At 36.2% G+C, this 26,582-nt stretch overlaps 1 protein-coding gene across 3 annotated transcripts in view; it reads right to left on the reverse strand.

Annotated features, from left to right (window-relative positions):
- The window catches only part of SAMTOR (S-adenosylmethionine sensor upstream of mTORC1), a 103,396-nt gene that overhangs the window by 57,962 nt on the left and 18,852 nt on the right, over positions 1-26,582 (reverse strand). For 2 of the 3 annotated variants that reach the window (XM_002712013.5, XM_051848895.2), the window contains exon 3: positions 4,166-4,336. The exons of the other annotated variant lie outside the window; for it this stretch is intronic. In XM_002712013.5, the coding sequence (XP_002712059.1) occupies positions 4,166-4,336 (171 nt within the window). The remainder of the gene's footprint in view (positions 1-4,165; positions 4,337-26,582) is intronic. 3 annotated transcript variants of the gene reach the window in all.

Raw genomic sequence — 26,582 nt, forward strand, 5'->3', positions numbered from 1 at the left:
TTTTTAAAATTACATCATACATTATTTTACATGTGATGCAATATATTGATACTAAGCTTCCAGATCTGATATTTGTAATAACAAACTTATTCTAGTTCAACAAAATAAATGAAGAACTGTATTTTCAGGTTCAAATACACATTTGGATAACCCTTTGTAAATAATATGTATATATAAGCATTTCAAACTTAAAGCAAAAACATTATTGAAATAAGTAAAATTTTTTATTTATATACAGAATTATGTCTAAAAAGATATTTTATTTCTTCCCTTACCACATATTATCTTCTGATCCCTAGGATAACCTTATGTTTAAAAAGTCAAAAATAAAAAGGAAACGAAACCAAACAGAAGTAAAGTGTTAGATAAAACTTGAAAACCAAAGCCAAGGAACATTTTAAAAAGTTATTCAAAACCACTTTTCAACTGTTATAAAATGAACCGGCAAAAGAAGCATTATTATGTCTAATTAAGTTTTATTAGACATCATCTATTATCATGCATTATATTCCATTTCTCTGTCACGAATCTTTAAGACTATGTCCAGCCAGCACCACGGCTCAATAGGCTAATCCTCTGCCTGCGGCGCCGGCACCCCGGGTTCTAGTCCCAGTCGGGGCGCCGGATTGTCCCAGTTACCCCTCTTCCAGGCCAGCTCTCTGCTGAGGCCCGGGAGTGCAGTGGAGGATGGCCCAAGTGCTTGGGCCCTGCACCCTCATGGGAGACCAAGCCGCGGCAGCCATTGGAGGGTGAACCAACGGCAAAGGAAGACCTTTCTCTCTGTCTCTCTCTCACTGTCCACTCTGTCTGCCAAAAAAAAAAAAAAAAAAAAAACCATGTTCAACATCTTACATCCTAAGGCAGAATGAAGATAAGGCCTAGCATGAGACTCTTGGATTGGCAATGATAATCTAATATTCTTTATAGAGTTTTCTTGGGTTTACTGCCATTATCCATTCCTTCCTCGTTTTTCCCACCAATTAACTTTCAAATAGATGATTATAAAAACAGAATTTTGCTATCCTATACCTTTCCTTTCTTTTACTCTTGAAGTATGTGTTAAGCCCCAACTCTAATAACTGTATGTTTCCAGTAATACCCTTAGTACTAAAGAACTCATACAAATTGATAAACACTTAGCATCCCAATACTTACATGGACAAATGACTTAAACAGAAAATTCTCCAAAAAAGAAAAAGGAAATTAAAAAAAAAAAAAAAGATCCTATTCACAGATCAGCCTCATTTGTTAAGAAGCAGGAGTCAACAATGTACACCTATGCATAACACAGGTGAAGGGCATAAATAGTACGTGAGCTTCTCTCATACTGACCAACTGGTTCTTAGAGGGATGGCTTCTTAGAGGGATGTATTGAAAAAGATTCTGCAGGCCGGCGCTGCGGCTCAATAGGCTAATCCTCCGCCTGCGGCACCAGCACCCCAGGTTTTAGTCCCGGTTGGGGCGCCGGATTCTGTCCCAGTTGCCCTCTTCCAGGCCAGCTCTCTGCTGAGGCCCGGGAGTGCAGTGGAGGATGGCCCAAGTGCTTGGGCCCTGCATCAGCATGGGAGACCAGGAGAAGCACCTGGCTCCTGGCTTTGGATCGGCGCAGGGCGCCGGCTGTGCTGGCCATTTGGGATGTGAACCAACAGAAAAAGGAAGACCTTTCTCTCTCTCTCTCTCTAACTCTGCATCGAAAGTGCATCGAAAAAGATTCTGCAGTCAAGTTCAGGATCTGTAGGAATGACCCTATGACTGATGAAGTGCTTAAATTTATCATGGATTTTTGAAAGTATGAGGGTCTTCAAAAAGTTCATGGGTAATGTTTATTATGAAAAAATGTACAGATTTCAAATTGTTGGAACCAAAATAAACTTAATTCCTTTTTCTTAAAAATTTTTGAGTTATCCTCAGATGGTGACAGCATACATATTTCTGCCAAAACATGCACTAGAATTTCATAAGATGTATTTTACTATACAGATTCCATATTATGTTCCCTTCTTCTAAATTTTATTTTTTCTTGTTTTATCTTATGTACCTACTAGAAGTGCATATTAACACAATGAAATGCCATTTTATTCCACTGTGTTAATAAAGAATAAGAACACTCAATGCAGTTGAGTTTTGGCAAGAAGGGCACTTACATTGACTGAGGTAATTAAATTAGTATTTTCTTTCAGGAAAGGAATTCAATAATTTATAACAGAACCTATAGCCATTTATATTTTCAAACCAGAAATCTACATCTGGGAATCCTGAGGACATGAAAATCAAGCCCCAAGATGTTTAATGCTAAGATGAAATAACTGTGAAAAGGGAAATAACTGAATGTCTAATGAAAAAGTAATGTATATGCAGCAATATTCTTTCCATCATGTTATTTCTCATAAACAAAAGTATGGTTATGTCTGAGCTCTACAGTCTTTGCCACTAAACCCTCTAAATTTCTTTACTTTGAACAATAAAATGCTATGTGCAGAAAACTAATACTAGCCCACAATAACTTTAAACAAAGTAGGTTTGTTGCTTTCTTGATAATAATCATTTGATGAACTTGGGGAAAAAGGAAAAAGGTAAAGCAATTTAGGGCAAATTTAGTAATTACAAATTGAAGCACAGTTCTATAATTATTAGTTGTTGGTTGTTTTCTGAAAAAAAAAAAAAATTCCCACTTTAGAGAAAAAAAATCTAGAAGTGGCTGGAGTGGTGCAGAAAGTTAAACTGCCAGCACAATGTTGTCATCTTACATGGGAGTGCTGGTTTGAGCCCAAGCTGCTCTGCTTCCAATCCAGCTCTGCTAATATACTTGGAAAAGCAGTGGAGGCTGGCTCCGACGCTGGAACCCTGGCCACCCAATATGGGAGATCCATATGGAGTTCCTGGCTCCTGGCTTCAGCCTGGCCCAGCCCAGGACATGGTGACCAATTGGTGGAGTGAACCAGGGGATGGAAGATTTCTCTCTGTGTCACTCTGCCTTTCAAATAAATAATTTTTAAAAAATCCAGAAGATTCTCCAGTTTCTTATTGGTCTTAGCTTGTTTACATCACTAGCAAGAAAAGCACAGCTTTAATCCCCAAATATGGATTCTGTCACTATCTAACCATGTTCCTACAATCAGCTGGGATGTCAATGTTAATTCAACTGGAAAAAGAATGGTTCAGCGTCTTAAAATACATTAGCTGGCCTCATAGAAGGAGTTAAATTTTCCCTTTGATTCTCTTTCTCAGGAACAGATTATACAGAATTGGTATCATATTTTCCTCAGGTGTCTGGTGGATTTCCGCATCAGCAGGAAAATCATCTGAGCCTTGTGATTTCTGTTTTTTAGACCTATTAATTATCAACACCCAAAAACCAGAAAAAAAAAAAAAACAGAAAAGTATGACTCATTCTCAGGAAAAAACAGCAGCAAACAGAAAATCTACTAAGTACATAAAAATGCTGTATTTAGTACATAAAAATCAAGACAGTGATTATTAATCCATAATAATATTTCATTTTTTATTTGTAATTTCTTAGTGGATTGCTACAGCTTAACAACATCTAAGAAACATTTATTCATTTTATTTGAAAGAAGAGTGACAGGGAGAGGAGGGGAAGGAAGGGGGGACAGGGGAAGAGGAGGAGAGGGGGAGAGGGAGAGAAGGGGAGAGGGGGAAAGGAGAAGAGGGGGAGAGATGGAGAGGGGAAGAGGGGGAATGAGAGAATCTTTCACCCACTGGTTCACTCCCCAAATGGCCACAAAGGGCAGGCAGGGATGAAACAAGCCACAGTCAGGAGCTGGAAGTCCACCCTGGTTTCCCACGTGGATGGTAGGCACCCTAGCACTTGGGCAATTTGCTGCTGCTTTCTCAGGCATAACAGTGGGGAGCTGCATTGGAAGCAGAGTAGCTAGGACTCAAACTGGCACTCAGGTATGGCATTCTGGCATTGCAGGTGGCAGCTTACTCATTGCGCCACAATGCTGGTTCCGATAACATCTAATAAACTACTCTTTCTTGCTATAGAACACATGCTATAGAACCACGCATTTTCTAGATGGCTTTAAAATTTTTTTAATTTCTGACTCATTGCCTACTACTTGTTATAAACCATTATACTATTTTATATTAACACAACTAAACAAATAATGCTAATAACTGAAGCAAAAAAAAATGTACTTACTCAGTTATAAATTCAGGGTTTGTAAAGCTGAGGTTGGTTAAATGACCTTCAAGTTTAGAAGAGTCATGCGTATTTAAGGCTGGAGTGGTCTTAGAAGCAAGTACAGCTCTTCTTTCATCTTTCTCAAGTGCTTTTCTCTTCCCACCATTTTGGAAATATTCTCTGCAAACACTACAAGTTAAAATAAAGTTACATTTTAGAATAATAGACATCAGTGTGGAAAAATAGAAAAACAGTAATCTTTTATATAAAGATGAGAAGCTTTCCAATTAAAGATTCCTATTTTCAAAGTGTTAAACAGAAGTATGTGTGAGCACCTTACAGAAATACTTAGTAACCAAGAATGATCATGGATTATGTTTAATAAGTATGTAGTTCAAAAGTATAGATATGCCAATATGTATTTTACTCAACTTCATTCTTAACTAAAATTTAAGTTCCTCCAGCAATGCCTAGATGAAACTTCACTATTCAGTTACAGCATCCAAAAAGAATAGTAGAATAGTTGTTTTTGAGGTCCCTCAGGGTGTCAATATATTCAGGGGTCTTTTTATTTGTTTTGAGAGAATGGCATAAAAATCTATTTCAGGTTAAAACAAGGTATCCTTATCAGAAAGGTATAAATTCAAAGAAGACAGAAATTTGAACATGAGTAGTTTTTAATAACATCTAGAATTTATTCCTGCTGCCATCAAAAAGCCATTACTGCATGTCACAATTCTTATACAATTTATATACAGATTTTTTTCAAGATATTAGCATTTTAAGTCCAGATAAGGTGTTGTTCAAAATTAAACTGATGACTGGAATAAATACTTTTCTTAGTATTTATGATATACCTAATATAATTATAGGATGACTACAGTAGTGTGCCATATCAGAATATGTAACAGGACAACAAAATGCACCAAAGAATCAACACAGGGCCAGCACTGTGATGTAGCAGTTTAAGCTACCGCCAGCTTGTGGGCATCCCATGTGGGCACCAGTTTGAATGCTGGTTGCTTCATTTCTGTTCCAGCTACCTGCTAACGTGCCTGGGAAAGTAGCAGAATATGGCCCAAGTACGTAGGCCCCTACACCCTTGTGGGAGACCTGGAAGAAGCTCCTGACTCCTGGCTTCAACCTGGCCAAGCCCTGGCCATTGTGGCCATTTGGGGACCAAACCAATGGACTGAAGAGATCTCTCTGTCTTTCCCTCTCTCTTTCTCTTTGTCTTTGTAACTCTGCCTTTCAAATAAAGAAATATTTTTTAAAAAATCAACTCAAATATTAGCTGTTTAGCCAAGAAACTTAAAGGGAAAAAATTAGTTAAACATAGCTGTGGTTCTCATACTCAAAATGTCAGGAGACATACACATTTGAAAATAATTGGTAAGCTTATCAAAGCTACTTAAAGTGAAAGATGATAGAACCTGAATAAATTTTCTTTCTTTTTAGATTCTTAATTCTTAACATAAACTACATTATTATTATAAATAGCTCATTCTTTAAAACAAAGCTAGAACTACTTTTCTCCACAAATACTGCTTGATGAAGGTCTAAAAACACACGGCAGCAAAAAAAATTGAAAAATTCATTTAAAACAGGTTTAAGCAAGCAGAACTATGGTCTGAGGGTATAACACCAACTTCTCTCTCATACTTTTAGGATACCATTAATTCAACTTCTGTTTTCCTTAGTTCTTATTTTATGTAAAACTTCTTAAACTTACCCTCTGTAGATTCAGTTTAACTTTTTTTTTTTTGACAGGCAGAGTGGACAGTGAGAGAGAGAGACAGAGAGAAAGGTCTTCCTTTGCCGTTGGTTCACCCTCCAAAGGCCGCCACGGCCGGCGCACCTCGCTGATCCGATGGCAAGAGCCAGGTACTTATCCTGGTCTCCCATGGGGTGCAGGGCCCAAGCACTTGGGCCATCCTCCACTGCATTCCCGGGCCACAGCAGAGAGCTGGCCTGGAAGAGGGGCAACCGGGACAGAATCCAGCGCCCCGACTGGGACTAGAACCGGTGTGCTAGCGCCGCAAGGCGGAGGATTAGCCTAGTGAACCGCGGCGCTGGCCCAGTTTTACTCTTTGTATGCAGGAACTGAAACTCATTCATCATTAATTAAACATTTATTTAGTTTCTATCAGGTGTGGAGGCACAAAGGTAATAGAAAAACAAACTGAAGATGATATGGACACTACCCTCAAGAGGTTCAGAGTAGTGAAGGAGACAAATAATTATATGAGTATACCACAAAAATCTGAGAGAAAAGGGAATTAAAGGATAATGTGTATTTTCTACAAACTATTTTGAAAGTATTCTTATAAAGAAAATACAACTAATACAGACGGTTTTGTAAATGGAATATCTAAACCAATCTAAAATCACTGATATAATCTGATTTTAGAAAGCTGAACAGAAATAAATAAGGCAAGGAAGACTGTTAGTTATGGAGGAAAGTGCTTTCCAGGTAGAGTATGGATGTGCAAAGGCATGGGGAACAGCAGCAAAATGGACTGTGCAGAGGTTTGCCTCAGCAGAAGGGATGTGAAGTTTATAGTACAAGGCAGAAGATACATGGAAGGAAGGACTTACACATGATAATGTCCTAATATCAGCACACATACAGGAAGGAAAGGTAGCTGGGTTAACACTGGAGAAGTAAGCTAGCTTCAAATCACATAAGACCCACAATTTAAAACTGTGGCCTTTACAAATCTAATCTGTGACAGAAACCAGTTTAGTGGTTGTCTATAGAGGAGATGGGACTAAGTGCAAAAGTGTACAAGTGAGTTTTCTGAAGTGATAGAAAGTCTTACATCTTGACAGTGGTAGTGGCTACATAACCATAAAGAATTATAAACACAATCTGAACATGTGTACATTTTATTGTACATGAATTATACCTAAAGTTGAAAAAAGTATAGCTTTTATCAACTTGGAACTAAAATAACTCCTAAACTACAGACATTACATTTATACTAAAAATAATTCCTCCATTATATAATGTTTCACTATGGTATGAAGTACAAAGTAAAATAGTTGCTCACCTTGTTATTAGGTAGAATTCTATGAAATTGCTGATATTCAACAGTTCTTGAATCATAAGAACTGCAGTTTTATGTGGTCCAATTTAACAGTTGTAAGAAATTTGTTAGTAAAGTACTTAAAGGGCTAAAACTCCACGTTATCATAGGAAAACATCCATCTAAATTCCAGCCTCACCAAATACCCTCCAGAAAAATAAATTCATTAAAGAGAATAAATAAAAGCATTTACAATTTATGTCTATAGCATAAGTAGGAAACACAGAATAACACTCCATTTTACATACAATTGGGCAAACAAAATCACCCAAAATACACAGATAGCACAGTGTAAAAGAGAAGAAGGTATAATGGAGTCTTAGAGATAGCAAAATCAGTTAACACCAAGATTCACCACCAAGAGAGGGTCCAACACCAAGTACAGAAATGCTAACAAAAGATTTGAGACCTAGTTAATCAAAGTATCTGCCACTAAGTTTGAAAGAAAGGAGTCTAGAAGGGACGGAAGCTACTAAATGTGAGTTTCAGTAAGACAGTGTGTGGGAAAGGGGAGGCATTTCTGGATGCAAGGTGATAAAGAGAAAAAAAGAATGAAGCCATTAAAGATTAAAAGCCAATTGAGATGTCATCATTCAGATAAATATCATTTATTAAAAGGAACTCTGCATCTGTACTAATCAAATAGGACTTTGGGGAATTAAATAATGGGCTGGCTTTGTAGCATACAGGTTAACCCATGGCTTTTGATGCCAGTATCCGGCTACTCTGCTTCCAATCCAGCTTCCCGCTAATGCACCTTGGAAGACAGCAGATAACAGTCCAAGTTCTTGGGCCCTTGCCATCCATATGGGAGATCTGGATGAAGTTTCTGGCTCTCATCTTTCTCAGGGGATTGAACCAGTGGATGGATGATATTTCCGTTTCTGTCCCCTTTCTCTGTTGATCTAACTTTCAAATAAATAAATAAGTAAAATGTTGAAAAAAAATGTTAAAAAAAAATAAAGCAAGCTACCCAAGCCCCTACCCATACTCTTTACAGAAACTGGAACATACTCAAATAGAGAAAGTACATAAAACACTAATAAACCCAGGCAACTATTGACTTTTCAGTGAAAAATTCTCAGAATCACAAAAAAGTCACAAAACAGAAGAAAACTTGAATATAACATTTCAATGTTAATTATAAATCACTATGTAAACAACTGCAGATATGAAAGAACACTTCAAATCTGAAATTAAAAGTTAAAGAGCTAAACAAACAGTGAGACAGTCTATGTTCATGGAGAGTCAGAGATTCAATATTGCCAAATGTCATGTCCTTCTCAACTTTATCTACACATTCAACACAATCCAAAGTCCTGGAAAGTTATGTTGTGGATATTAATAAACTGATTCTAAAGTTTATGTGATTTATTAGGGTTCTTCAGAAAAACAGAACAGAATATATTCATATCTGGAGGACCAGGAAAGCTGGTGATGCAGTTCTAGTTCATGTCCAAATACTTGAGAGCCAAGAGGAGTCAATGGTGTACATCCCAGTCAGAGGGGAAGAGATGACTGATGTTTCAGCTCAAGCAGTCAGGCAGAAGAGAGAACAAGTTTTCACTTTATCCAGCTTTCTGTTCTATGCAGGCATTCACTGGATTAAATAATGCCTATTCACATTAAGGAAGACAATGTGCTTCACTCCCTCTACCAATTCAAATGTTAATCTCATCCAGAACCACTCTCACAGATACATCTAGAAATAATGTTTAGCCAAGTATCTATCTGGGCACCCTGTGATCCAGTTAAGTTGTGATTAATATTCACTAACACTCCCTAACACACAACATTAACTATCACATAAGCAGAGGCAAAGACCCAGAACAGCCAACACAATATTGAAGAAGAATCAGTTTGAGGACTAATATTACTGATTTCAAAACTTACTATAAAGCTACAAAAAAGCAATATGGAACCAGCAAAAGAATAATGGAAAAGAATAGAAAGCACAGATAAAGACATATAACAACATTCATAGAGTCACCTGATCTTTGACAAAGGAAAACATTTTCACGAAGTTGTATTGGGACAACTGGACATCTACATGTAAAAAAAAAAAAAAAAAAAAGCTGAATTGAGACACAGATCTTATACCATTCTCAAAAATGGATGACAGACCTAAATGTAAAACACAAAAGAACAAATATTTAGAAGATGTTTATTAATTTGAAAGGCAGAGCAACAGAAGAGAGACCCTCTGCCAGCTAGTTCACTTCCCAAACAGTCCACAACAGCTAGGCTGGACAAGCTGAAGCCAGTATCCAGGAATTCAAACTGGGTCTCCAATATGGGTGGCAGGAACCCAAGCAGAACCATTATCTCCTGCCTCCCTGCAGAATAACACAGGAGAAAATCCGGATGGCCCTTGATATGGTGATAATTTTGAGATACAATACATATAGCATTACCCAAAGAAAGATTCAATAAGCTGGACTTCAGTAAAATTAAACTTTTCTACTCTGTGAAAGACAAAGTCATGAAAATAAAGATTTAAGATACAGACAGGAAGAAACTATTTACAAAAGACATTCACATGATAAAAGAATGATTATCCAAAATATACAACTCTTAAAATTCAATATGAAAATGACCCAATTAAAAAAGGTAAAAGACATGAACAGACAACTCACCAAAGAAGATAATACAGTTGTCAAATAAGCATATGAGGGGCTGGCATTGTGTTGCAGTAGGTTAAGCCACTGCATGTAACACAAGCATCCCATATAAGCACAGAGTCCCAGCAGCTCCACTTCCGATCCAGCTCCTTACTAATGTGCTTGTTAAAGCAATGAAAAATGACCCAGGTCCTTGGGTCCCTGTCCCATACGGGAGACCTAGATGGAGTTTCTGGCTCCTGGCTTCTGCCTGGCCCAGCTCTGGTCAGATGGAAGATTTCTCACTCTGTCTCTTCCTCTCTTTGTAACTCTGCCTTTAAAATAAATGGATAAATCTTCAAAAAAATTAGCATATAAAAATATATTCTACATCATGTTACTAAGAAAAGCAAATTAAAACAACAATGAAGTACCATTACACACCCAGGAGAAAGGCCAAAATATAGAACACTAACTCTACCAAATGTGCCAGAATATGGTACGACAAAAAAAAAAAAAAAAAAAAATCAAATCACTGCTAGTAGTAGTGCAAACTGGTATAGTCACTTTCAAAGACACAGGCAGTGTTAAACGAAACTAAACATACTCTTAACATCCAACCCAATAATCATGCTTCTTGCTGTCTATCCAAATGAGACGAAAATTTATCTATACAAAAACCTGAATATAAATTTCATAGTCAAAGCTGCTATAAGACATGAAACATCTTGATGGAATCTCAAATACATATTACTAATTGAAAGAGGCCAATCTGAAAAAGCTACAGACTGTGTGGTTTCAATTATATGACATTTTGGAAAAAGCAAACTATGAAGACAGTAATAAAATCAGTAAATGCTGGAAGGTGTGAAAGAAGATTTTTAGGGCAGTGAAAATACTCTGCATAATACTATAATGTTAGACATATATTACCATACACATTTTCAAAACTCAGAATGCACAACACCAAAAACGAATTCTAATGTAAATCACAGACTTCAGGTGATAATAAATGTCAATGTAAGTTCAACAAATGTAATAAATGTACCACTCTGGTGCAAGACGTTGACAGTGGGGGAGGCTATGCATGTTGGAGAGCAGGGTATATGTAAGAACTCCATACTTTCTACTCAATGTGAACCCATTGCTTTAAAAATAGAATCTATTTAAAAGAAAAACTTGGAGTAGATAATATGTAAGTCTGATGTACTACATTTAAAAGCACACAAAATTACCTATGTAATATCCATGTTAATAATGCTTAACTTGAATGCAATCACAAAGAAACAATCACACAAGTCCAAACTTTAACAGTTTATAAAATTCTAACTTTAACAAAAGGGACACAGGGCCAGAATTGTGGCATACTAGGTAAAATCTCACCTGCGCTGCTGACATCCCAACTGGACACAGGTTTAATTCCCAGTTGCTTCACTACCAACTCAGCTCCCTAACATACCTGGGAAAGCAGCAGAAGATGGCCCAAGTACTTGGGCCCCTGTACCCATGTGGGAGACCTGGAAGAACCTCCTGGTTTCTGGCTTTGGCCTGGCTCAGCCTAGGCCATTGTGACCATCTGGAGTGAACCAGCAGACAGAAGACCTCTCTCTGAAACTCTGCCTTTCAAATAAAATTTTTTTTAAATTTTAAAAAAACAAAAATAGAGCTATGTCATAAATTCCAAATAAATATGGTAGAGAATTTTTCTAAATTAAGAGATTAAAGATGCTAAACAACTAAGTGCAATGAGCTATCCCTGATGGGATTTCTAATCCCAAACAACACCCACATATATCTTACAATGAAAAGTGGAGAAATGATTTTGGATTGCATATTAGTGTAGAGTGCTACATCAATGTCAAATTTGAATGTAATAGTTGTATTGTGATTATGTAGAAGTATACTGAAGTATTCTGGAGTACAAGTCTAAGGATTTTGGCAACTGATTCCTAAATGGTTTGGTAGTGTCCAGTGGGAAAAGGATATAGGAAGGAGAATGGGTAGTAGAGATTCAAAATAAGACAAAATACAGAAATAGTTTTTCAGAAAGTGCGTCAAGAATTTTATTTTTTTAAAGATTTATTTATTTATTTATTTCAAAGTTACACAGAGAGAGAAGACAGAGAGATAGAGAGAGGTCTTCGATCTGCTGGTTCACTTCCCAATTGGCCGCAACGGCTGGAGCTGTGCCGATCTCAAGCCAGGAGACAGGAGTTTCCTCCTCCTGGTCTCCCATGCGGATGCAGGGACCCAGGCACTTGGGCTATCTTCTACTGCTTTCCCAGGCCATAGCAGAGAGTTGGATCGGAAGTGGAGCAGCTGGGACTTGAACCAGTGCCCACATGGGATACTGGCACTGCAGGCGGCAGTTTCACTCGCTGTGCTACACCACCAGCCCCAAGTCAAGAATTTTATATCCAAGCAAGCTGTGCATCTTGTTACAAAACTATTAAGTTACTCATAAGCAAGAACTCGGGAAAAATCATAATTGAAAGCTTTTTCAAAAGAAATCTACTGGAAGATGAATAATCATAAGGTGATTAAGAAATATTGGTGAAGAGACTGGTAACAAATAAAAAGCATTATCTAAATACAAAAGGACACTTTATAATGCTGAAGCCCACAACTGCCAATGAAGACAGAATAGTAATGAATATTTATGTGCCATTTATCACAGAAGCCATATTACAAAACAAAATTCTGTGAGATGCATGGTGAAACAGACACAATAAGGAATTTAACTCAATCAAATGAATGAAAAATAATTAAGATTACAGAAGTCCTAAAGAATATATTAAGGCTTATCTTATTGTTAAAAGATGAACTTAGCACTCGAATAGAGTATAGCTTCTTTCCAAGTGCTCATAGAGTTTCACAAAAATTATCATATACATGTATTAAGTCATAAAAGAAAAACAATACAGGAAAACTATGCAATCACCAAAAAATAAAATTAGAATATTAATGAAAACAAAAAATTCCATTCTACCTGCAAACTAAAATATATATATATATATATATTAAATAACTCTTAAGCCAAAGAGAAAATACTAACAAAATTACAAATTTCTAGAACCATACAAGTACTCCCCATCAGAATTTAAGGAATGCAACTAAAATGATTACCTGAGACCCTTTTTAATTTGTATCAACACAAATAGAGGAATAAAAATGAATAAAACTGACATCTAACTCAAAAGATTAGAGAAAGTAAAGCAAAAGAGAGGAGGAAGAAATAACGTTTAGGACAAAACAAGACCCAAAAATATTATTTCTTTAATCTACATAACTTTTTTTTATAGGAAAACATTCTAAGTATAATATATAAAAATACAGGAAAATTTATTAAATTTGACTCTGGTAGAAATGAAAAGTTTAATTGGGGCCGGCGCTGTGGCATAGCAGGTAAAGCTGTCGCCTGCAGTGCCAGCATCCCATATGGGCTCTGGTTCAAGTCCCAGCTGCTGCTGCACTTCAGATCCAGCTCTCAGCTATAGCCCAGGAAAGCAGTAAAAGATGGCCCATGTGCTTGGGCCCCTGCACCTGCATGGGAGACCCGGCTCCTGGCTTCGGATCAGCGCAGCTCCGGAAGGTTGTGGCTAATTGGGGAGTGAACCAGCAGATGGAAGTCCTCTCTATCTCTGTCTCTCTCTCTGCCTTTTCTTCTCTTTCTGTGTTAACTCTGACTTTCAAAAAAATTAATATTAAAAAAAAAAGAAATGAAAAGTTTAAATAAAACCAAAACCCATACATGAAATAAGAGAATGATCAGGGTTACTTCACCAAAAAGCCAGTCCAATGAGGAATTCCAAGTATTCAAAAAACTAGGCAACCCTTGTATTACTGATTTTTTTTTTTAAGTTTTCTGTACCTTATGCTTTGAGGTCTTGAGAGAATGGGGGGCAGTGCATTTAAAGACCCTTCACCTCTCCTCCTCCTCGGGTTATTTCTTGAAGAGAGTAGACAACTTAATCTAAGAGCAGCTTCTCACATGCAAGCCAGCCACTTCTTTTATATAACTCTTGTATAGCAAGCCATGACCACATACCAAATAGCTAAAGATATCCCCATTTGCACCAAACCCATATAAATTACTGTGAAATGAGTAAAGCACGGCTCTGCAACAGACAAAAAGGATTTAGCCAAATGAAGTGGAGAGGAAGAAATAAAACTGTGTATTCACATATGATTGATGGACATTCAGACAACCCAAAGGAATCAACCATAAACTAACACAAACAATGGAATTAATTAAAATGAAAGGATATAAAACATATAAAAATCCAAAGGATTCTTCTAAATAGAATTCTTGTATATAACAGAAAGGAAGATCACATTAACAACAACAATAAAAAAGATACCTAGTAATAAACACAAGAAATGCAAATAATCACATTTTTTGTCTTTAAAAAGTCCATGGAAAATTTGTATTAGGAAAATAACGCATGGATTCCAAAACTGGTTTTGCACCAAAATAAATTCACCTTTGAATTCCATCTAGCCATCAACTTTCTGAAGTACCCTCATACAGAAACCCTCACAATACTATGATTCAAAAGTAGAATACAACAGGGGCAAGTGCTGTGGTGTGGTGGTTAAAGCTTCCTGCCTGCAGTGCTAGCATCCCATATGGGCACCAGTTCGAATCCTGGGTGCTCCTCTTCTAATCCAGCTCTCTGCTGTGGCCTTTGAAAGGAGCGGAGGATGGCCCAAGTCCTTGGGCCCCTGCAGCCACGTGGGAGACCAGGAGAAAAGCTCTTAGCTCCTGGTTTCAATCAGCCTGGCAGGGGCCATTGCAGACTTTTGCAGGAGTAGGCCAATGATGGGAGAACTCTTTCTTTTTCTGTCTTTGCCTCTCTGCAATTCTGCCTTTCAAATAAATAATCTCAAAAAAAAGGTAGAATAGAACAAATGTAAAACCGTATCTTTTTCATGGATAGGATGACTCAACATTACAAAAGGTGCCCATTTTTTTTGGTTTGTAATAAAACTAATGTCACTGTAATAACATTTTTAAAATTTAGTTTGCATGAAATCATGTGTGTATTTTCTCTCCCTCTAATATTTTTATGTACATATGGAGAAAACCAAAACCAGTAAGAATACCCAGAGAAAGAAGAATGGTGTACATGTGTGTATGTGTGGAAGGCAGATGCTACAGGACATCACTATAGTGTTGGGGAATGTGTAACCAGAGGAAATAATTAGATCAATACTTTACAACAAACAATAGATTTGAATTCCAAACAGGTCAGAGATCTAAATGTAAGTCATACAAATACTAGAAGAAAACAGGAGTGAATAATGAATAGAAACTCCTATAGTACAGGAATCAGGAAAGCTTTTCTAAGATAATCAAAATCTAGAAGTAATAAAGAAGACTGATTTGTCTGATTCTGTAAAAACAAACCTTCTGCATGGCAAAACAAAACCTACAAGACAAAAGACAATAAATAAAGGCAAAGGGCAGAAGAAAATTCTAAGATGGCTAAATAGAAGTCTCACTCCCCTTAGCCACAGAAAAATACCAAAACAATGAAGGAAAGACTGTGTTTCCAGAGGACTGATTAAGAGAAATTTTCAGTCACAAGGTGCTAAAACAGCAAGCAGTGACAGAAAACAAATATACCACCACCGCAGCTTCTACATCACCAGCTCCTGGCCAGGGGATGCCATCTTACCAGGGAAAGCTAAAAAGGTCCACAGCCACCATGGACTGGCGACCCTAACTTCAGAAGAAGTTCACAGTCTTCACTGAATTCAAATCCAGCCAACAGAGTTGACTGGGGTCTGAGTGACTATTTTCCTCTGAAAAAGGAACGCGTACTGCCTCCCTTACCCAAAGTGCCAGACTCCAATCTGCTGCTACCAGAATCCACAAAGGGCAGAGATGGGGGCATTTTCCAAGAGCAGAGAGCAGACCACCTGCACCCTGCAGCTGTGGGAATTCTGGGCACCAGCCCCAGAGCCACAGTCATTCATGCTGCATAATCCAGGGAAGCTCCCCTCAGCTTCTTCAGGACAGCACCAGCCCAAAACCCATGAGGACCAGACCTGAGGAAGGCCCTTCTGTATTTCCTACCTCACAGTCCTAGGTGTTAATTTGCACAAGCCCTAGCATTACCCTTGCATGCCATGTAGAAACTAAGTGCTGTTCCTTCTGTTCCTTGCAGATCTGAGACTGCTGATTTTGGTTCTGCAATCTCTGGAGTAACTTATATTCATCTGCAGTACCTGGAGAGCCCTCTCTACATTCCACTGCTTTAAGCTGTGGCTGTCAGTCCACAGTCCCCAACAAAACTGGTTCTCAATATGTAAGACCTGGAAACAATCCCACTCCATCCCATGGTAACGGAATTGTGACTATTAGTACTAGATTCTTCAGATTCACCAGATTCTACCCTATGGGATTTAGGAAAGAACCTATCTGCATTCCACCTCTCTGGACTTAGACCAGATAGTGCAAAATCCTCAGTAGATCTGGTAGTCACTTGTAGGTTCCCTTTGTATTCTCCAGTTCTGGGATTAGTGTTTTTGGTGCTATAAGTGATAATCACTCAGAAAGATCTGGGGAAGGTCTCACCCACATCACACAGTCCTAGAACCACAACTATTGGTTCCACAAGTCACAGCATCATGCAGGGTTGCCCAATGGGCAAGGGGACAGGCCACTCTGTCTGGGCTTCTCAGCACCAAGAACAAAGTTCTAGACTAAAGAAAACCCTACTGCTATTGATACCATAATGTCTGGGGACTGAAGACACGTATCTTAGGCATGCCCACAACCCATTCAAAGTCACACAAACCCTTACATACAAAACCTACATGAAAACCTCTACAAACTGCTGCAGACTATACAACTGTGGCACTCACAGACACTGCTGACATCGATTAAAGCTAAAGAAATCAACTCAGAGGTGACAATTCTGGGCTAATCTAGAACCAACATCAAAGCAGCAGGCACTTGATACCCTGCATTCCATCTAAGCAAAAGCTTATTTCCAATGAAACATACTCCATAGAGAAAGGACGATAATACTAGATGCAGACATCAACACAGAAACACAGGAAACACAGGAAACACGAAGAAGCACGTAAGTATGACACTGGTACAGGATACAGCTGTTCTCCAGAAACAGATCCTGATCTGAAATTCATGAAAAGCCAGAAAAATAATTCAAAATAATAATCCTAAAGAAACCTATGCAACATAAGATAATAGTTTAAAGGATGACATGAATGAGAAATTCAAAAAAGAACTCCTTCAAAGCATATTGTAGTCAAATTGGTAAATGTTAAGAACAAGGAGGGAATGCTAAAAGACAGTAAAAGTGTCAAGTTACATATTAAAAAAAAAAAAAGACCAGCAGCAGACTTCTTAGCAGAAACTCTACAAGCCAAAAGAGAGTGAGATAATATATTCAAGGTCTTGATTCAAAAAATCTTCGGGAGCCGGCGATGTGGTGTATCAGGTTAAGTCAACACCTTCAGCACCAGCATCCCATATGGGTGCCAGTTTGAGTCCTGGCTGCTCCACTTCCCATCCAGCTCCTTGCTGATGTGCCTGGGAAAGATGGCCCAAGAGCTTGGGACCCTGGATCCACATGGGAGACTCAGATGAAGCTCCTGGCTCCTGACTCTGGTACAGCCCAGCCTGGTCATTGTGGCCATGTGGGAAGTGAAGCAGCTGATATAAGATTTCTCTCTCTCTCTGCCTCTCCCTCTAACTCTGCATTTTAAATAAATAAATATTTAAAAATATATAATAAAAAAAACTTTCAACCAAGGATAGTAAATCTAATGAAGCTATCCTTTTTCATGTGAAGGTGAAATAAAGCATTTCCCTGACAAACAAAAACTGAGCAAATTCATAACCAGAGACCAGCCTTACAAGCCATTCTAGAGAGTCCCACATTGAAGTAAACATCATGAAAACACAGGACACTACCAACTTCACTAACAGAAACAATCAACAAAATGATAGGGGTTAGATCTTATCTATCAATACTAGCCTGAAATGTAAATGTAAATTCCCCAGTCAAAAGATATAGGTCAGCTAAATGAATAAAAAAAGACCATGGAACTACATGTTGTCACAAGAAACACTTTTCACAAGTAAAGATACTCATCGTGAAGGAGGGGGAAATGGAAACCAAGAACTCCTATCACATGAAACAAACTTTAAATCACAAACTGTAAAAAGCAAGAAAGAAGGACATTATATATTTATACTGATTCAGCCAGAAGATACAACCATAATTTATGCATCCAATGCAATGCTACCCAGATTATATACAGCAAATCTATTAGATTAGACCCAAAGGGAGAAATAGACTCCAATACAATAGTAGTAGGAGAACTTTATAACAATAAGTGCTTGCATTAAAAACAGATCTCAAATAAATGTACTAATGACGCACCTCAGGACTTAGAAAAACAAGAAATCAAACACAAAATTAGCAGGACTTGACAAAAAATAAGAATCTGAGCAGAAATAAATGAAATCAAAACTTTAAAACATCAAGACTAGCAAAACAAAAAACTTTTTTGGGAAAATATAAACAAATCAGTGAAACCTTTAGAGAGACTAAGAAAAAAAGGATTAAAAAGCCTTAAATAAATACAGAGATGAAAAAAAGAAACATTACAATCAGTATCTCAGAAATAAAGGATCATAATATATACTATAAACAATAAACTATATGCTAACAAATTAGAAAATCTTGAAGAAATGGATAAATTCCTTGAGGCATATAACCTACTAAGATAAAATAAATAAGATGAAGAAAATCTAAACAGACACATAACAATCAACAAGATAAAGCTGTCATTAATTCTTCCATTAAAGAAAACACCAGGAACTGATGGGTTTACTACTGAATTCTGTAACACATTTAAAGAACTAACTTTAATACTTTTCAAATTATTCCAAAATACTGAAAAAGATGGAATTCTGCCCAGCTCCCTTTATGAGGCCAGCATCACTAATACCAAAATCAAAGACACACTGAAAAAGAAAACTACAGGCCAATGTCTCTGGTGAATCTAGATGCAAAAATTCTCAACAAAATACCACCAAACTGAATCCAACACTACATCAAAAAGATCATACATTATGATCCAATGGGATATATATCCCAGAGTAGCAATGGTGATTCAACATTCACAAACCAGTAAATGCCATAAATTACATCAATAGAATGAAGAACAAAAGCCACAAGATCGTTTCAATAGATGTGGAGAAAACATGTGGTAAGATTCAACATCCCTCAACAAATATAAACCCTCAACCAAGTAGATTTATACTTCAAAATTATAAGACATACCTCAAAATTATAAGGAGGAACATACCTCAAAATTATAAGACAGACCAACAGCAAATATCACACTTAATGGAGAAAAGCTGAAGGCATTTCCTTCAAATCTGGAAAAAGGCAAGGATCTCCACTTAGACCATTTTACTGAATATAGTACTCAAGGTATAACAAGAACAATTAGGATAGGGAGGAAAAAGAAAGAGGATCAAAATTGGAAAGGAAGAAGTCAAAATTTCCATGTTTGCAGAAAACACGATGTTGTACATAGAAAAAATTAACACTCTACCAAAAAACTGTTAAAACTGGTAATTCAATAAAATCACAGATTATAACATCAACATACAAAAAACATGAGCATTTTTATATGCCACCAATGAACTCACTGAAAGAGAAATCAAGAAACAGATCCCATTCAATAGCAAGAAAAAAAAAATCAAATATTTAGGCATAGACCTAACCAAAGAACTGAAAAAATCTCTACAATGAAAATTATAAAACATAGCTAAAAGATATCAAGGACAAACACAGAAAATAGAGATATTTCTTGCCCATGGATTAGAAGAATATCACTAAAATATCTATACTATCAAGGCAATCTACAGATTTAATGTAATTCCTATCAAAACACCAATGTATTCTTTAAATAACTAGAAAAAACAGTCCTAAAATCCATACGGAATCACAAAAGACCCAGAATAGCCAAAGTGATCCTGGGAGAGCAGGAGGAGAATTAAGTTGGAGGCATATCAATACCTGATTTCAAAGCTACAGCATTTAAAAACTACAGCAATTAAAACAGTACAGTACTGCAAAACAAACAAACAAAAAACTGGCACAATGACCAAAGGAACAGAATAGAGAGCCCTAAGAGCCCTAAAATTAATCCATATACATACAACCAACTGATTTTTGAAAGTCCCCCACACACAAGAGAAAAAGTTTTTTCCATAAATGGTGCTGGCAAAACTGGATGAACTGGATGTATGTATGCAGAAAAATGGAATTAGAACTCTGCCCCTCACCATATACAAAAATCAACTCAATATGGGTCAAAGATCGAAATTTAAGATCAGAGACTGAAACTGCTAGAAGAAAATTTATGGGAAATACTTTGACAATGGTGTTAGGTGATGAAATCTTGAGTAATACCTCCAAAGCACAGGCAACAAAAGCAAAACTAGACAAATGGGATTATAACAAACTCAGAAGTTTCTGAATATCACTGGAAACAACAGTGAGGAGACATTCAACAGAATGGAAGAAAGTATTTGCAAGCTACTTATCTAACAAAGAATTAGCATGCAGGATATATTAGCAACTAAAAAAAAATTTCAACAACAATCAACCAATCCAATTAAGAAATGGGCAAGGACCTCAATAGAAATATGAATGGCCAAAAAATATATGAAAAAATGCTCAGTACTATTAGCTAACAATACAATTAGCCATACACTGTTGGCAGGAATGTTAGTGCAGGCACTGAGGGAACTCACTGTAGTACTACAGCAAAATTCTTTTTGTAAATTTAAAATTAACCAAAAAAGGGAAAAAAGGTACATATCCATAAACTAAAGAGATTTAAAAAAGGAGAAAGGGAACAAAAAACATGCAAAAAAGGGTTCAAAAACATGATCACATAATTGATTAAAATCAAGAAAGGCAAATGACTCCTAAGTAAATGAATCTTAAATTTATCAATGTTATTTATAAAAGAAATGTAAAATAAACCCACAGAAACACTAATTCCATCTATCATAATAAAAAATTCAATAATTAGGCAATATACTCTGTTGATGAAGTTACAGAAAGAGTAATCTTTTGCTGGTGAAACTACAAAATGATACAACCTCTATGGAGAGCAATTTGGCAATATCTAGCAAAAATCACACATGCATTTACGTTTTTTTTTGTTTTTTTGTTTTTTTGTTTTTTTTTTTATTAATGGCTGGGGATAGGCCAGGCCAAAGTCAGGAGCCCAGAACTTTTTTTTTTTTTTTTTTTTTAATATTTATTTATTCATTTGAAAGACAGAATTAGAAAGAGAGGGGAAGGCAGAAAGACAAAGAGATCTTCTCTCTGGTAGTTCACTCCTCAAATGGCCACAACAACCAGGACTGGGTCAGGCCTAAAGTCTGGAGCTTCACCCAGTTCTCTCACATGGACTACAGGGGTCTAAGTACTTGAACCATCTTCTGTTGCTTTCCCAGGCCCATTAGCAGGGAGCTGGATCATAAGTGGAGCAGCCAGGAAACAAACTGGCACCCATATGGGATGCTGCCGGTGGCAGGTTATATATTCTGACCCTTGGTAGGATATGTTGCAAACAAAAGAACTGAAAAGAAATCTTAAACTTCACAGTCATTTTATGTTAAGAAGTAAAACTGCCATTGCAATTTTGAAACCATTTTATGTAACTATAGTATACAAGAATTAATGTTATTTAGAACTAAGTTCTTTATGTAACAAAAGAGATACAAATATAAAACAATTAAGTAACATGTCTATAAATTGTAATATTACATTTGAAATGAAAATATCAACTATGAAATTAACATATAGATATAGGTTAACTATCCTTTATAAATCAAGAATGTTTTGGAGATTTTGCTATTCAGTTTTGGAATATCTGCAAATACCCATTGAGATATCTTGGGGATAGGGCTCAAATATAAACACAAAATTCATTTATACTTCAAGTTAGTTTTCTACAATGGGTTTAGCAATTTTGTGCATGAAACAGGCATGGTGTGGAATTTTCACTTGTGGCAGCATGTTGGCTCTCAAAGAATTTTGCATTCTGGATTTTTTCAGATTACAGATGCTCAATCTGTACCTTATATTTCTCATATAAATTTAAGACTGCACTATGCACAGACACATATAGGAAGGACCTTCAAAAAGTTCATGGGAAGTCTATTACAAGACTACATATGGATTTCAAAAATTTTTATCCCAAAATACACTTACCTTTAATTCCATTTTCCATGAGCTTTTTGAAGTCCATGTGTGTCTTTTTGTTTTTCTAATTCTCTTTATCAAAAACACTAAGAGGACAAGACACCCAATAGTACACTTAGTGCCCAGATACTACTTTCTAAATGTCATTTCCTACAAACAGAAACTAGGACTTCTAAAAAAATAGGAAGAGAAGGTAAAGATTCACTTTATATTAGATAGCAAGAAAGTGCTCCCAGATCACGTCAGAAGACAGAATCTGGGGCCCCATGTTGTGGCACAGTGCATTAAGCAGCTGCCTGAAGCACCAGCATCCCATATGGGCACTGATTCCAGTCTAGGCTGTTTCACTTCCGATCCAGCTTCCTAATAATGCACATGGGAAAGCAGCAGAGGACAGCCCAAGTGCTTGAGCCTCTGCACCCCTGTGGAAGACCAGGAAGAAGCTCCAGGCTCTTGGCTTTGGCCTGGCCCACCTCTGACCATTTTGCAGTCCTTTGAGGAGTGAACCAGCAAATGAAAGATCTCTGTCTCCATATCTCTCCCTGTCTCTCTGTAACTCTGCCTTTCAAATAAATAAAAATAAATCTAAAAAACAAAAACAAAACACAGAAAATATCAACCACCAAAAAGGGTGATACAGTAAAAACACTTTACCCTGTAAAACCTACCCTCAGCTGTTGCCTGCCTGTCCAAGGCCACCCTTAAAAAAAAAAAAAAAAAAAAAAAAGGAAAATGTCAATGACTGATGGAAAAAATATAATAAGTAAAAACTTAAGAGGGTACAGTGATACTGCAACAAAGTTTTAAAGACATTTTACTTGGGGCCGGCACTTTGGCGCAGTGGATTAACACCCTGGCCTGAAGCGCTGGCATCCCATATGATGCCAAGATCCAGCTGCTCCAAATCTGACCCAGCTCTCTGCTATGGCCTGGGAAAGCAGAAGATGGCCCATACGTGCCATAATTGTAACTGACTATAACACCAATTACTTACTGTGAAAATCAACAATTAAAGAATTATATTTACCAAAGCACTTCACAAAGTTTGAGAACAATGGAATAAAAGACAAGCTTATTCTGGTGTAAAATATTTTTGAAATCTATTCATATGAGGGGGAACTTCAAAAAGTTAGTAGAAAATGTATATTATAAAAAAACTATGTATGTATTTTAGAATGGTCGCACCAAAATATACTTATCTTTTATATGAAGTTTTTGAAGTACCCTCATGTATATATATTTCACCCAGTTTTTCTGAAGCACATGTAATCATCCCATGTTCACAAAGGAAAGTTCTTATTTACAGAAGAATGCCAGCTACCTAATGCATGCCAAGGAGTGATACAACTTAAAAAAACTCATTATTTGCAACTGCAAATATTACTTAATAGACAGAAATAAAATTGTTAGTTGAAAGATAATTGGGAGGCAGAATTAATTCATAAGTCAAAATGTCATTCCATACATTACTTGTTAATTGTAAAGGAAAAAACATGCTTATAATGGAAAGATCTCATAGGCACCACCTTAATCAAATGGCAATATTTAGTGTCCTTAATGGTAAACAGTAAGAATTTACTAAGATATGAGATAGTGAGAATTTACAATGTGGTATACAGTTTCGACTATTAGATACTTTTATAAAAATATATGACCTGAACCAGCTTGTTAGACTCAACTTTCAGTTTACAATAAATAAATAAAATTGAGAAAACAGTTAAATGGCACTCTGAGAAAACAATTAGATAAATCCTGAACATAGTAAACAAAGTCAGCTTCAGATCAGGATATAGACAATAACAGCCCCCTGGTTCTGGTGTAAATAGGAAAGAAAATACAATCTAAAAATCAATATATTAAAAGAAATCAAAATAGCTGGGATACAAAGAGGTCTAAAGGAATGAAACTGTGGAGAAAGCCAAGCTCTTCTTAAATAAGGACCAGTTACCGTACACCTTTGATGAAATGGTATGTATGTGAGCAGCAAAGGACCAGCTTTTCAGGGTAGCAAGACTTGGAGATTAAACGGAAACCAAACAAGTACAGGTATTAAAGAATGCATAGATAGTACAACAGACTGAAATCCTTAAGAAATTAAAACAAAGAGATAATTCTCATTCTCTCCCTGATTCTTCCCACAGATCTTCATACAAGGATGTGAAAGCAGCACTAGTACTAGAGATTGGGAATGGGAATGAAAGGCAGAAAAAGATCTCTGCATTCTTCCCTATATTTAGGTATCAAGATTCTGCCACATGGCTTGCATCTGTAATATACAAAGAACAGGATTCACTTCATCTCAAACCAGAATTGAACTGAAACTACCTAAAGAAGTAATCCAGCTTCAGCTCTGTTCAATATCCATGGACTCAAAGTGTTCAGTCTCTAAATCTAGTTGTTTATTGAAAAAGCAGCATCGCCCTCTGGAGAAAATCAACACTTACCACCCATAACCAAAAGAAAAACCAATAAAAAGAAAAACATATAGACAAACCATGTTAAAACAAGCAGGTAAGGATTTTATTATAAATTTGCTTTAAAAATAATGAATGTAAGTCAAATAAATGAAAACAGAGAATATAAACAGAAAAATGCCATCTCTAAAAAAGTAATAAAGAAAAATAAAGAAAAATTATATCTTACATACACCTCAGTAATTAACTGATACAATGAAAAGCCAAAAATGGAAAATCAGTGAAGATACATAGAATTTTATTAATTCTAATACATCCTAATACATAGAATGCTATTAATTTCCTTGAACCAACAGCAGCAAAATTCAGAATGAGATATTCTACAAATCAACTAAGATTTGTCCAAAAATTCTGTTAGAGAAATCAAAAACAAGAAACACTTAAAGAGATGTATCTAACAAATGCAATGCATGAACCCTGACTGAAGAAAGTTATAAACGATTGGATAATCTGGAGGATAGCAATAAAAATCTGAATTTATGAGTTATACAATTTTGGAAATTAGAAAATTACTGCTAATTGTCTTAATGTGATGATAGTGTTGTGGTTATGCAGAAGAATCTCCTTAGATGTATGATGACAGATTTAGAGATGAAATATCATGTTATCTGTGATTTACTTTCAAATACTTCAGGAAATAGAATTTTGAATGTTTCTCTATGTGTAGTTAAAAGGAACTTCCTTTTTTGAAGGTGTTACTATACCTTTAAGTTTTAAATATTTAGTATATTACTTACGAATTTTATTATTATTTAATGGAAACCCTACATTGAATTCTTCCATGCAAATAGTCAATAAAATGTAGCAAAGTAATGTAAGCAAGGCTTATCTCACATAAAATTTTAAGTATAATTGACTGAAAACAAAATTTTGTCCAACACTATTTAAAACCCACTTTAGCTTCCAAAGTGACACTGTCTTTGAATTATCAATAGAGAAAGAAATTATGAATAACTCATTTTCAAATCATATATTACTGAAGCTTCAAAATTCAATATTGTTTTAAAGCCTTTTTCTCAAACCTAGTTTTAGGCTTAAAGACATTATATAACTTCTCTTAGGACTACTGCCCACAATAAATTACATATAGACAGAATGCATATATAATATCTTACACTGTTCCTTTACAGCAGTTTCATTTAAATTCTTATTAATTTTTTCCAGCAGTTTGACCAAAAACGTCTTTTTAGAACAGATGTAGATACGTCAACTATTGATAAAACACAAGTTCAGGGGAAAACAAAGAGTGAAATATGAGGCAGATTCATGAGACAAACCGGAAGTATACACAAATGCTCCTATGGGAACAAACTGCAGCAAAGGCCATTTAAGAAATAAAGTTTGAGGGCTTTCTTGCTGTATTGGAATACTAATTTACAACCTAAAATTACTAGAAGTCAAGAATAATGATATTAAACAGTGATAGTACTGATTTCCTGACTAGATTATACATATTACTTTCTGTTAAAAGGGAAGTGTTTGGTTGAGTTGTACAACTCACTTTGTGTTTTCTATAGTTTGAAGGAAAAATATAAAAATATAAAACAGATTTATAACCATTTTCTCTTCAGAACCAGGAAAATAAAATCAATCAATTAATCTCAAATATCCCTTTTCTATTATTCTGATTCCTTCCTTTAGTTTCCCAACTTCATAATTCCTTTGATTCCACAAGCCACTGCTGTCACCCACCTCATATTTTCAACTCCTTTCTTACTATCCTCTTAAGGACACAATGTAAACATGCCCTCCAAAGTCATACTTATTTGAGCATTATTTCTGGTACACTGTCCTATCCATTCACTCTTATAGAATACTGCTAAACCAAACTGTCTGCTTTGATTACTGCAGTAATATCTTTATCTGGTTCTCTTACTTTACACACCTGCTCTAATTGATAAGAATTTTTTGGAAACGTGCCAGGGGATTCCAATACAATCCCATCAAGGTGGCATGTACCAATGCCATCTCACTAGTCCAAGTGATCAATTTCAGTT

The sequence above is a fragment of the Oryctolagus cuniculus genome, chromosome 3 (assembly GCF_964237555.1).
Source record: "Oryctolagus cuniculus chromosome 3, mOryCun1.1, whole genome shotgun sequence".
Classification (NCBI taxonomy): domain Eukaryota; kingdom Metazoa; phylum Chordata; class Mammalia; order Lagomorpha; family Leporidae; genus Oryctolagus; species Oryctolagus cuniculus.